At 36.0% G+C, this 14460-nt stretch overlaps 1 protein-coding gene across 1 annotated transcript in view; it reads left to right on the plus strand.

Moving 5' to 3' along the window:
- NCKAP5 (NCK associated protein 5) overlaps positions 1 to 14460 on the plus strand; it is a 1139016-nt gene that overhangs the window by 486644 nt on the left and 637912 nt on the right. Inside the window, exon 4 of the mRNA XM_056117696.1 lies at positions 12908 to 12971. Within this exon, the coding sequence (XP_055973671.1) occupies positions 12908 to 12971 (64 nt within the window). The remainder of the gene's footprint in view (positions 1 to 12907; positions 12972 to 14460) is intronic.

Consider the following 14460-nt stretch of genomic DNA (forward strand, 5'->3'; position numbering starts at 1 on the left):
TAAGGTCAAGACATTAAGGATATTTTTAAAAGTATAAAACAGAAACAACTATTTTTTTTCTGATTTTATTTTGGAATCTATAGTAAAATTTTCTAAAGATATATTGTTCACTTTAATTTGTAAGGAATTACTGTCAATTTAATTATATATAATATATATGAAGTCTCCATTTAAATGATAAGATTATAAATATCAATACATGTAACTCTCATAAAGTAGTTTATTGCATTCCCCATTTTCCTCCCGAATGTACCTGGGCTCTAATTCCAAAAGGTTTGAGAATCATTGCAGAATGTCATGGAAGGATTATAATCATACCAATGTAATAAAACTATTTAAATATTTATATTTAAAGTATCTTGCATTGTATGTGATGTAGAATTATTTCATAACTATTGGTCATTATCATAATCTTTTTAAGTTGATTATGTGGTGATAATTCAAATTTAAAAGGATAAAGATTGATTGAAAATCCCTGAAAGAACAGATTATTTATTATCCAAATGGGAAGAATATAGAATTATAGTACAGAAACACTGTATTCAATACTTGAGGAATATATGGATGAGCAAACCTCCATGGTATTAAATAATTATTGTAAAGTAGAATATATCTTCACGTTTAAAATAAATCTGATTCCAATCTTTTGTAAAATTGTCTCCAACATTAATCCTAATCCAACATTGAATATAGTGTACCTGTGGTGTACTTAATGAATCTTATGACCAGGTTTTCTTAGGTAGGCTCTTTGTCCATGGGACTCTGGGTTCTCTTATACTGAAATCACTAAGCGTTTGCTAAATAAACTTAGTCATCGTCAATTTGTTAATCATTTCAATTAGTAGACTGCATAGAGTAATTTTCAAAAGTTCGTATGTGTACATATATACATATAATACACATGTAATACATATATGTATATATGTATATATATATGTGCATTCATATATATAGTGTGATTTCCAGATAACTTAATTTAAAATGTTAGATTATGGGAGGATAATCTAACAATCACAATTTACATGACTTTATATTGTGGATGGGGGAGCAATGTTATAGAATTCCTTAATATCCTTTAGATTGATTAATCATATATTCCTTTGGATTTATATGATAACCAAGATTTTTAACATACATGTATGGACATGCTTATACTTTATGTTTATACTTTGCTTATTATACTTTATTTGTTGCTATACTTTATTATACTTACTAGGGAAGTCAAGAAGTGATTATATAAATGATTCAGCAGTTTTATCAAAGACCAGTATTTACTCTACTGAGAACTTGCTTGCTATGCCCTGTTTGTATATAGTAGTCCTGGGCAATCAGAATCACAATAAGTAGAGATAATTCTTCACAATAAAATCAAGTGCCAATGTTGCTCTTCCTTCAGGGCATCCTCAGGGGGCACCATCTGCCTGGTGGAGAGCAGGGTTGCACACTGGTTTCCTTCTTACCCATTCAGTATGGTACTGGACTTCCCTTAGAGTGGCAGTAGAACCATTGATTTGTCTCCAGATGAGCCCGCCTTCAACACTTATGCAACAGATGGCTCTGCAGAGTTTTTGAGTTTAGGTCTCCACACATCAAAACTGAATATATTCACCCTTTACACGCTTGCTTTTCCCTTGGGGAGTGTTTTTCTGAACACAAATCTTGTAGATCTTTTATGAATTTTACAAATGCCAACATCCTGGTGGTTTCATGATGATAATCTCCTCAGTAATTTAAAATGCAATCGGACAGTGGTATTCTGAAGATCTATTTTCATATAAATCATCATTTTCGTGTTGATTATTTCTTTAGTTGAGAGTGGGACTGTATTGAAGGACTTTGGAAACATGGGGATATTTCACTATTTGGTTTTAAATATTGAGTAAGGAAAACATTTTTGAAAATCCCTCATGTTTGAAAAAATTCTTCCGCATTTAACTGAAAAAAGAGTATTGTGTTGTCTTTTGTTTCATTGTGCATATATTCTTTACATCTGTCTTTCATTCCTGTTCACTAAATAAGGATCCATAGCTCTCTATTAAATATCCCTGGGAATTTGTTTTGCAATCATAAAGTCAACAGTCCTTTAATAATGAGCTACTGGATATGCTACAAACACCAAACAAAACAGTGATGAATTGCAGAAGCACAGTTGTCAGTTTCCAGCAGACAAGTGAAGGCCTTCAAATAGGAGCAAGTGTATGTATACGTGTGTTTAATTTGCCCTTGGTAGCAAGCAAGTCAAGGATTCTTTATTTTTAACACAAAGCTGTTTTTAAGAATCCTGAATTTGCATGAAAAAGATGCTGGTCCCAGTTGGTTTCACACATATATTGGGACCCTGGGAGTTTGAAGATATGGTTTGCCAAAGATCCATAAAATCAAAGAGCAGATGACACTACAGTAAACACACACACACACACACACACACACACACACACATGCACACACTCTATTTTACTTTGGTTGATTGATCATTTGTGCCCAGAAGTGTTAACAGTTAAAAATTCTGAGTGTTTTATTATAGACTTTTTGCAGTCATTCAACAACTCCTTCACTTCCTTACTTTTAGTAAAGAAAAACATCTCTCCTTTTTTTATATATAAAAATGAACTACAGTTTCCACTAAAAGGGAACAAAGAAAGCCCTGCTTCTGGCAAAAAAAAAAAAAAAAAAAAAAAAAAAAAGCACATACGTGAAATATCAAGGACTTGAAAGGTTTTGAAGATAGAAACTATTACATTTTAGATAAACTCCATTTTTTGCTTTATATGCTTGAAACCATTTTTTTAAGTGAAATGGGAATCAAAAGCCTAGTATAGTAAATAGTTCAAAGTTGAAATGCCTTTTTATAGTGAGGATTAGCTGGCATGGTCTTGAACATTCACTCTACTAAAGACCCTGGACTAGTACTTGGAAACTTTAGGGGTCTTTATTCCATGATATCTTATATGCTGTAAGTCCTTAATAAATCTAAAATAATTACAGATTGTGGTCCCAAGAGATAAATATTTTTTCTTAAAATTAAGCTATACTTAGATTCAGTTGTCTCCTAAAGTAAATTTCCAATTTTAAGTGAGGACTATGTTGCAAAACTAGAACTGCTATTATCTTTCCTATGACCTTAACTTTGAATTTCTCCATATTTAGATCATATAATTTTACTGGATGTTTGAAATTGTAAAATATTTGGTGATAGGTATATAGGTATTATATTTCTGATTTCTACTTATTTTGCTGTTTCATTTAAGTTTTAAACTTTTTATGACTGATTCATGCATATTTTCCTGGATGCTTTAAAACACAATGTGTAGGAAGACTACAACATTTCACAATTTATTAGTATTTTCCTTTTAAACACTAAGGAATGGCTAAAATATTAAAGTTTTCTGTCAAACTGGATATAATAAGATTTGAAAAGTACATACATTATAACAAATCTTGGTTTTGTAGCAAAGAAAATTTCTTTTAAGGGTAAAATAGTTATATTCTTGACTTTTAAATTGTATTAGGTCTCATCTTTAGTAGGATAAAGTCATAAGAGACTTGCTCTAGTTCTGTCTTCTTTTATGCTAAACTGCTCTTGTAAAAATTGACATGCAATTAGCATATATATTAAATCTTTCTCTGAAGATTTACCAGTCAAGAATGATGATTCTAGAAAATCTTCCAGAGTACAATTGCATTCTAGCTCTATATCTGTCTTCTAGCTCACAAAAGTACACACCCAAGACCATGTCAAAAGATCTAAAAAGTCAAAACTATTATCATATGAACATTTATATAGTCTTCCATTTTACTTATATTTTTCCTGAGTGTACTGTAGAATTTCTTTGAAGCTATATAACATGTGTTATCGCAACTGACTGCATACAGAAACAAATATTTCCAAGCGTTATCGCTCTTCTCATGAAGCTCATTTATTATTTGGGGTGGGGGTACATTTGGAACATACCCAGTGGTGCTCAGGCATTATTCCTGGCACTGCACTCATCAATCCCTCTTAATGGGCTTGAGGGACCATATGTGGTGCCAGGGATTGGACCTAGATTAACCATGTGCAAGGCAAGTGCCTTCCCCACTCTACTATCTCTCTGTCAAAATGGAACCCCTCCCTCCCTCCCTCCCTCCCTCCCTCCCTCCCTCCCTCCCTCCCTCCCTCCTTCCCTCTTTCCCTTCCTTCCTTCCTTCCTTCCTTCCTTCCTTCCTTCCTTCCTTCCTTCCTTCCTTCCTTCCTTCCTTCCTTTTCTTCTTTGTGATTTACAATTCTGTAAATGATAGAGTCTCTGGCTTACAATATTACAACCCCTTACCTTTCAACAGAGTGGCCTCTTCCTTGTCTCAGGGACTACCAGAGGCCTTACCCCACCCCCTCCACTCTTCCCTGTCTCCTCTCCTGCCTCAGTAAGCTCAGGTCTGTAGACAAACTGCCTTAGAATTTTTGTTATTCCTTTTCTGATTGGAGTTTTGTAGTTCTTGGGGGTAGAATCCCAGAAATGAGATTGCTCTTATTTACTTACATTTACATGAATTTTAAATAAATAAAGTGAAAAAAGTAAAGTAAAGGCCCTCCCGTTGATCATCGATTTGCTCGAGCGGGCCCAGTAACGTCTCCATTGGAGACTTTGTTGTTACTGTGTCTGGCATATCGAATACTCTCGGTAGCTTGCCGGGCTCTCCGAGAGGGGCGGAGGAATCGAACTTGGGTCGGCCATGTTGGCTGCATGCAAGGCAAACGCCCTACCGCTGTGCTATAGCTCCAAATAAATATTTTAGATAAATATTACCATTTATATGTGACAAATATTAGTAGGTATTTATCACAGATAAAATGAAGAGTTGAGGATGTTGTCATAATATGTTAGAATACAATGAAACCCCAAATATGAGAATGTGTCTTTCTTACCTTTCCTTACCCTACTAAAATTTCAGAAAACAATGAAACCTCAAATATATATATATACATACATATATATATATATATATGTACTTACCCTACTCTGTATTCAGAATTTTAATTTGCTGTAGATTGCTTAGATACTTACCTGATAGTATAAGGAAATTGTGCTTATCATAATTTTGGAATATGTACAAACACGCAAACCAAAATCTGAAAGTGGACTGTGAAATTATTTTGTGTGAATGTATTACATAGTTATCAATGCCAATTGATCATTATTAAAAATTGTATTCAACAAGGCAAGTTTGTATTAGAGACTATCATTCTTCAATACATAGTTACTAACATTAATTTTTTTTGAGGATTTTAATTAATTTTTTTTTCATAGTGCCAAAAGCAACTTTATTGACATACGTAGGGTGTTTGCCTTACTAGCAGCCAACATGGCCGACCCGAGTTCGAGTCCTCCGCCCCTCTCGGAGAGCCTGGCAAGCTACCAAGAGTATCTTGCCCACACGGTAGAGCCTGGCACGCTGCTCGTGATGTATTCGATATGCCAAACACAGTAACAACAAGTCTCATGATGGAGATGTTCCTGGGCCCACTCAAGCAAATCGATGAACAACGGGAGAACCATGACCGTGACCATGACAGTTGACTACAGAGTATAGACCCCCCCCTTTAATTTTACAGTTAGATGAGTTTTTTTTTATTAGTGAAACACCATGAAGTATAGTTATAGACTTACAAACTTTTGTGCTTGGTTTTAGTTATACAATGATCAAGTACCCATCCCTCCACCAGCGCCCATCCTCCACCACCACGGGTCCCGGCATCCCTCCCACCCCCCATCCCCTCCATCCCACCTTGCCTCTGTGGCAGGGCATTCCCCCTTGTTCTCTCTCTCTCTCCATTTGGGTCCTGTGTTTTGCAAGAGAGGCATTGAGTGGCAATCATGTTTGGTTTATAGTCTACTTTCAGCATGCTTCTCCCACCCTGGGAGGATCCTTCCAACACCCTTTATTTGGTGCTCTCTTCTCTATCTGAGCTTCCTTTTCCCTTAACACGTGTGGCTGGCCTCCAAGTCATGGAGCAAAATTCCTGGTACTAATCTCGACCACTCCTGGGTATTAATCTCCCATTTTGTTGCTTTAACTAACATTAATTTTGATATTAATAAATATCAATTCGTAGATAGAGACTAATTGCATATTGTCTCAATATTTCGGAAAGCCTATGGTTTAGTGGGTTATTTTCATCACAAATGACCACATAAAGAATATATCAATCAGCATTTCTAACTGCAACTATTGTAGGTAAGGAGAAATTTTGGTGCATAAAGGAAAATAGATAATGAAGCAATTAAGAAAATTATAAGAATTGATTTTATAGATTACACTTGAAATTAAATGTCTCCATATTCTGCATACATAGAAAACAATTGGATAGATGAGTTCAGGAATGTTAAGTATGAATTAATTATCATCCTAAGCTTCATAGTAGCTTCTAGTGCTCAATTAAGGTGTCACTTTTATATTATTTATAGTAGTAATAAGGATATGGTCTCTTTGATTTTTTGGCAAGCTATGTAGGATGTGATTTCTTTATTTTTCTGTATATGCTATGCCTTGCTAAAGTTAAAAAAAATTTACATTGGCAATACTATTGTAAAATGTTAAACTTCTTCCATTTTGTACTTTAACACAATTTATTCAGATATAATTAATATCTTTCATAAATTTTCAGAGTTCTCTGGAGCCTAAGAATGAATCATTTGATGAAGAATCTTCAGTTTGTGAATAATGCTTTCTCCCCTCAGCTTCTCCACCTTGTATTAACTAAAAGGAAGCACACCAATAAATATTTAAATAAATACATACTTAAAAAAATTCTCAATTAGAGACTGATAGAAAATTTAGTGTGTTGAGTACATGAGGTGTGAGTTTCACCCCTGATAGCACATGGTTTCTCAGTCAGTGCTGGGAGAGATTCTGAGCCCAGAGCTGGGGTTAACTACCCATTCCTGTTAACTTCTAGGAGTGATCCCAAGACACAAAACTCCAAAACAAACAAAAAGTATTATGTGTAGTTTGGAAAACTAGTACAATAGTCAGAACTTTTAAAGATGTAATCACCTTCTCTAACTGCAGGTTAAATCCAACCATTTTATATTCTTTTAACTTCTGGGTTTTAGGTCCTAATATCTAAATAGTATGCTTCCATCCAGATCTATTCTAGATCTATTGTAGACATTTTAACTTGACTCCCTGTAATAGAAGTGAAGTATTTTGTGCTCTTAGTCTGCCTTCATAAATTTTCTTCTCCAAAATGTTTCTCATTAAGATACAAGTGAATTAAATTATATTGGTAAAATCAAATTAAAACATTCTCAAGAGTAGAGTCCAGTAAAGTTTTAGAGAGAAATTAACATTTAGCATTCTAGAATTACTTCACCTTTTTCTGTAGTTCATATTCACCATTCCTGTCACAGAGTTATGTTTTTATGTTACACTAATTCATTTCTACTAATTCCTGTCAGACACATTGTTAATTTATTTTGGATCAGCTTTGTACTGGTATTATTCTTCTGAGACTCTCCTTTCTCTTCTGACTGGACCTACTGTTTTCTTGATACAAGCATAACTGTTGTATAAATTTTCTCTTTTTTATTAGAGGGGTCACCCTATGTATAGGTTATCTCATGAGCCAGAGAGGTAGTACAGGGGTTAAAGTACTTGTCTTGCTCATATCAAACCCTGGTTTTATATCAGCATCACATGCTTCTCTTGAATACTGGTATGATTGATCATTGAGGTCAAGCCAAGTGTAAACCCTGAGCACCACTGAATGTACCCCCCAAACAGAAAAAAAGGATGACCCAATGGTACTTGAGAGAAGGGGATCTGGGTCCACTTTTAGTAATGCTTAATATTCAGATGGTGTGTGTCTGACATTCAGATGCTTAGCCATGTCCATACTATGTTGCTCTTGTCTGATGGTACTGAGGGGCCATCAGAAATACCGAGATTTGTGAACCATGAAGTTCAGGAGATCAAATTCAGGCCTCTCCCATACGAGGCATGGGTTTTACGACATGATCTATCTCCCCAGCACCCAGAATCTTCTTTATAAAAAAATCCTCATTTGCCCAGCAAGCTACCAAGAGTATTTCGCCTTCTGAGCACCCAGAATCTTCTTTATAAAAAAATCCTTATTTGCCCAGCAAGCTACCAAGAGTATTTCGCCTGCATGGCAAAGCCTGGCAAGCTACCCGTGACGTATTTGATATGCCAAATACAATAACAATTGTCACAATAGAGATGTTACTGGATCCGCTCAAGCAAATAGATGAACATTGGGAGGACAGTGACAGTGACAGTGACAGTTTTTCTATACATGATCCATTAATTCCTGCTATTCACATGTTATTCTTCATTTAGTTTGGTGGCGCTGTATATCCCAGTGAAAAATACTGTATAGATTAATTTGCTACAAATTCATACAGCCAACAAAAATGATAAAAGAATGTGTGGATTTGCAATCTTGAATTGTTCTAAACTGTGTCTGTTTTTTTCAGTGTAGCAGTTTAGCAAATAGACCTTAGGTATTTGATGGTGTTTGAAGCTAACACTATATTATATTTTAAAATATATTACAAAATTGTTCATGCTAGCATATAAAATGCAAGTTATTTTTATATTGGAATTTGGTGACCTTGCTAAATTCACTTATTAGTTGTATAGTTTGTATTGCTTTGTAAAGTTCTTTAGACACTCAGGTTAGAAAAATGTCATGTGACTAGATGATGTATTGCTTTGGTATTGTTATTGTTGATAAGATGCTCACACACCAGTGCTTGAGGGTCACATAGTACTTCACACATGTAGATCAAATGCTGTACATTTGAGTGTATTCCCAGTCTACTCTCTTCTCTTTTTGCACTGGAATCTTGTACTTCTCCTCAGATTTCTCTCCCTCTCCGTCTCTGACATCCTCTCCCTCTCCATCTCGAACATCCTCTCCTTCTCCCTTTCCAAATTTGAAGAAATTAAAAAAGTGCTTCTATGAACGTTGTATAGTATATCCCTTAGTGACCATGCATGCATATATGCATTTTGGTTGGATTTCCTCAAGGTACAATTGTTGGATAATATAGTATTGTATGTGTACTTCTCATGCTTTCAATTTAAAGAAAAAAACGTTTGCTTATACACTTGTTTCATTTGGTCCTTCTGTATAATTCAGATCCTTAAATAAGATTATTTTGTTGAGTGTCATTTTATCATACTTGATAAAGAAAGCGAACTGTTTTTGCAGGGGTCAGTGTGTTGAGTTGGCGTGTTTTTTTTCGTGTCTACTTAGAGTTTTCCAGAGCACTCTCATGTACAAAAGATGCACATTTTCTCCAGTCTGAGGGAAAAAGGGGAAAGAGAGAGAAATCATGAGTGACCTTTGCAATGGAAGTGGAAAGATCATCCTGTTCAGGACTGACCCCATCTTGTTTCCTGAGTCTCAGGGAGAGGCCCTAGCCACCTAACATCCTAAGCTGGCATTAAAGGATAAAATATGTATGAGTGAATGAATAAAAATAATGGCTTCAATTGAAAGTGCCTGAATATTTATTTAGACGTTTGATACTGCTTTTGTGACCAGAAATACTGTAGAAAACTTACTTTTGTTTTTATCGAGTAGCAGAAGGTAAAATCAGTTTCCTTATGCATTGTTTTGCTTGAATTATAGTTTCCAAGGATCTGTCACTAACAGTGAGAATATACAGTGTTACCATGTTTTTAATTTGCATATTAAACCATAAAGTTACCCACATTTTTCTTTCAATATTTTTCTCTTTTCATTTGTCCTTTCATCAGCTCATCAGGACTTGAATCGGAGTTTATACACAGACTCCCTGCCTTGTAATTAACTCAAAAAGAAGTTCATTTGAGGCACAGTTGTGAATGGGTTTTTTAAAATATATTTTATGCCTCATTGTTTACATATATTGATGCCTAAATTTCTGTGTGTTGATTTTGTAGCCTGCCACATTACTGTATGTGTATTTTTTCTAGGAGGTTTTTTTTAAATAGAGTCTTTAGGGTTTTCTAAGTATGTATTCTGTCACTGCTTCTTTTCCAATCTAGATGCCCTTAAAATTTCTTTCTTGTCTAATGGCTATGAATAGTAAGTAAAGTAAAGGCCATGAATAGGAAGGATTAATATTATCAAATGATAGTCCTACCTGATAGCACAGCGGTAGGGCGCTTGCCTTGCACGCAGCCAACGTGGCCGACCCGAGTTCGATTCCTCCGCCCCTCTCGGAGAGCCCAGCAAGCTACTGAGAGTATCTCGCCCGCACGGCAGAGCCTGGAAAGCTACCCGTGACGTATTCGATATGCCAAACACAGTAACAACAAAGTCTCCAATGGAGACGTTACTGGGCCCACTCGAGCAAATCAATGAACAATGGGAGGACAGTGACAGTGACAGTGACCCAAAGTAGTATGTATATATATGTAGGTCCTATAAAAATACCCATAATATTTTTAAAAGATGTTTACAAAATGCTTTTGGGATGTATAATAAATACTAAAAAGCCGCAAAAAGGCAAAGCAACGCTATGAAAAAGGTTGATGCAAATTATTCTTTCCACTTTAAGTTATACTATAGTATAACTATAGTTTAAAGCTATGGGAATTAAGATAGTGTGGTACTGGAGTAAAGATAGACTCTCAGAATGGAGTAAAATTGAGAGCCCAGAGTCCGGTCTGCAGGTCATGGACAGCTAATCTTTGTCAAAGGAGCTAAAAATATGAAAAGGAGCAGGTAAAAACTTTCTTCAAAAATTGCTGTTGGGTGAACTGGTCAAATGTGACAAGAAATCAGCTTACAGCCTTTCCTAGCACCATACACACACACACACACACACACACACACACACACACACACACACAAATGTGGTAGATTGAGTGAACTGACCATATATTTTTAAAAAAATCAACTCACACCCTTTACTCACACCATGCACAAAAATCAATTCAGAATAGATTAAAGACCACAATGCCAGACCTTAATCTATAAATTTTATTCAGAAAGCATAGGCGGATCCCTTCATGTCACTGAATCTAGAAGCATCTTCAACAATTTAATGCCATTTGGCAGGCAAATAGAAGCAAGAAATAACATATGGGATTCCATCAAATTAAAAGGCTTCTGAACCACAAAAGAAACAGTAAATAAGATCAGAATAAAAAGATACTCCATAGACTAGGAGAATCTATTTTTCCACCATTTATTTGACAAGGGTTAATAACCAAGATACATAAGCACTTATAAAATTTAACAAAGACCAGTTAACGCTATCCAAAAATGGGGAGAAGAGATAAACATCAACTTCCTCTAATGCAGACAGAAAAGGCTAAACATATATGGAAAAAAATGCTTCACATAAATCTTTCTCAGGGAAATGAAAACTAAAAGGGCAATGATACCCCACACCAGTGAGACTGACAAGCATCAAATACCCCAAAACAACCAGTGTTAGTGTGGATATGGGCAAAAGAAATCCAGACAGTTGGTGTAGGGAGAATAGTCTTACTCTGGTAACAAGTTAGATCCTTCCTCTGTGCCTATGGGGGAAAAGAGGAGGTCACCAGAAGTTTCACATCTTTTTTTTTGGAGGGGGGAAGGGTTTTGGGTCACACTCTGTAGTACTCAGAGCTTACTCATAGCTTTATACTCAGTGATCACACCTGCTGGTGCTCAGAGAATCGTATTTGGTGCCAGGGATTGAGTAAGGCAAATGCCTTAACCCCCTGTGCTATCTTCCTGTTCCTCAAATACTTTCATGTTTGAAAAAAAGTAAAAGGGTTTTTTGGGAAAATTCTTGCTAAAATTGATTTAAGAATTACCAGAAGAGTGTAATTACCCTTATACCATCTACATCCATTTAAGGAATAATTGAAATTTTGCTCCAAATATATGTTCTTGCCAATTCAAAATTATATGCAAAATTTGGGATAGATATTAGAAATTTTTAAAGTAAAATCAGAAGTACAATTATATAAATTAAACTCATTATTAAAAAAACTGAAATAGATGTCTAATATTTAAAACTAAAAGGTAAAGGTAAAGGCCCTCCCGTTGATCGTCGATTTGCTCGAGCGGGCCCAGTAACGTCTCCATTGGAGACTTTGTTGTTACTGTGTTTGGCATATCGAATACATCACGGGTAGCTTGCCAGGCTCTGCCGTGCGATCACAGGTAGCTTGCCAGGCTCTGCCATGCGAGCGAGATACTCTCGGTAGCTTGCTGGGCTCTCCGAGAGGGGTGGAGGAATCGAACTTTAGGTTGGCCATGTTGGCCGCTTGTAAGGCAAACGCCCTACCGCTGTGCTATTGCTCTAGCCCTACATTTTTATATTTCTTAGATCCGGAAAAATTACATGCATATTTTTTGTTTTCTTTTGGGGGCCACAACCGTCAGTACTCTATCAATATTAGTTCTGTGCTCAGGGATCTCTCTGAGCAGTGCTTGGGGACCACATGTAATGCGGGACATTGGCTGCATGTAAGGCAAGTGCCTTCACCCCTATAATAACTCTCCGGCACCATGCAGAATTTTTATTCAGGCTTTGAAGAAGGAATCTAAAGTTCAATCATAATAATTTTGTATTCAAGATGAACACAATTGATATTGAAAAGGAAACTGAAATATTTGGGAAACTTCATTTACAAATGGTCAATGTTAACGAATGTTAAACAAATCTTTTACTTGGCATTTAGCATTAATTTGACCATGTAAATTGCGAGGCAAAAACTCTTCTTTCATGACTCTCAATAAAAACAATACACAAATGACCAATCGCTTTAAATATTTATAGAAAGTTTAGTGCAGGAAGTGAGCTAAGCCAAGGAAGGAGTTCCTTTGGAGTCCTGAAAATAATGTTTCAAAGCTATGCCAGTGTACTTTGACTTTAGAAGAATGATCAACTAATCATGTGCTTTTGTTTTGCAGGGAGAAGTTGGCTGTGGCCCGTCTGCAGCGAGAAGTTGCCCAAAGAAGGAATGAGGGGGCCATGGTAAGTTTCAACTAATCTCTCCTGATCCTGATTCTCCCTTGCAGGGATCTCCGGCTTAGATGGCACTTTTCCCTCACTAAGTATATTTAAGGAAAATATTTGCTTGCAGCAAACTTAATGAACGAATTGGTAAATAATACGTCATTTTGTGTTTATAAAGCTGTTTACACAGCACAGTCTATTGGAGACCTAGAGACAGAGAGGGAAAGGAGAAAGAGATTGAAAAACTAGCAATTTTTGCTATGAAGAGGATGTACATATATATATTCAAAGGATTATAAGACTTCATTTCCTAAAGGTCCACTGGCTATTCCAGCTTCCAGCTATGAACATAGTGTCAACCTTACAATTTCAGATAAGAACCATTTGACATAATTTAGGCTACTCAATTCTTCGAACTTGAACCACCTAAAAAAAACACTACAATGTTAATGAAATGGCCTTTTATCCTTCTGCTCCTCTCCACTAGTCGCCGTGTATTTCTCTCTGTCCCTTTCATTGTGTGCTATTTAGAAAACTGATGTTTCTGTGTGTTTTGGATTGTTCTAAAAATCAATATGGTCATTTGGGTCCATAGCAACTTCATTTTATAGACTGTCTTTGCCAAAGTATCTGTCTGTGTGCCACTAGGACCATCAGAGATGACTGTCTGGGGGCTGGGGAAATGCACATGTTTGGATTAACTGCTGCTGTTACTTCTGAGAAGAAAATACAGACACCATTTTTTCCCCCTGCCTATGACAAAACAATGCCATGTGTACAGGTTTTCAGCACAAGAATTGCACTTTATTTTTTTAAAAGAGAGATAGAGAAGTGACATATCTCTAGGCCCTGAAGGCTGTTTCCATTTGATTTCATGGGTATTAATGACAGTCCATCTCCTGAACAGAATAAGAAATGTGTAATATATACTGGCTTTGCACTTCTTTCAACAAGGAAATAAAGGGGTTACAATAAGAGGCTAAATGTTGAATGATTCCAGAAGGTGCAGTGGCCCTTGAACATACTAAAATATTAGGGAAGTCATCATGTTATTTGCTTGACTAGTGATCTTAATGCAAAGAGAATCTTGAATGTTTAAACAATCCAAAGCACCCAATCACAAGCATCTTGGAGCAATGAAATGGAAAAATGTTGGAGATAATGAAGGGTTAGTCAAATGGTGAACTGGAAATTTTCAATCTGGACTATTAATGCATTGCAAAAATGTTTATGTATAGAGTCATTTTTAAGACTTCAATAATCTATTAGGACTTAGCTCCCATTTAACTCTTAATCAGCTAGGTCTGATAGAATGTGAAGAAGTGACTTAATTTTGTCTTCATTTCTTCATCTTTAAATTGATGAGTTGGCTATTAAAAATGCTTTCTTTTCATTTTTGGGACATGTCCACTGGTACTCTGGTCCTTATCCTGGCTCAGTGTTCAGGGGTCATTCCAGCACCTCTGCATGCCAAGAATGTACTCCAACCCTGTTAACTATCTCTCAG

The sequence above is a fragment of the Sorex fumeus genome, unplaced genomic scaffold (genome assembly GCF_029834395.1).
Source record: "Sorex fumeus unplaced genomic scaffold, SorFum_2.1 ptg000035l, whole genome shotgun sequence".
NCBI classification, from domain to species: domain Eukaryota; kingdom Metazoa; phylum Chordata; class Mammalia; order Eulipotyphla; family Soricidae; genus Sorex; species Sorex fumeus.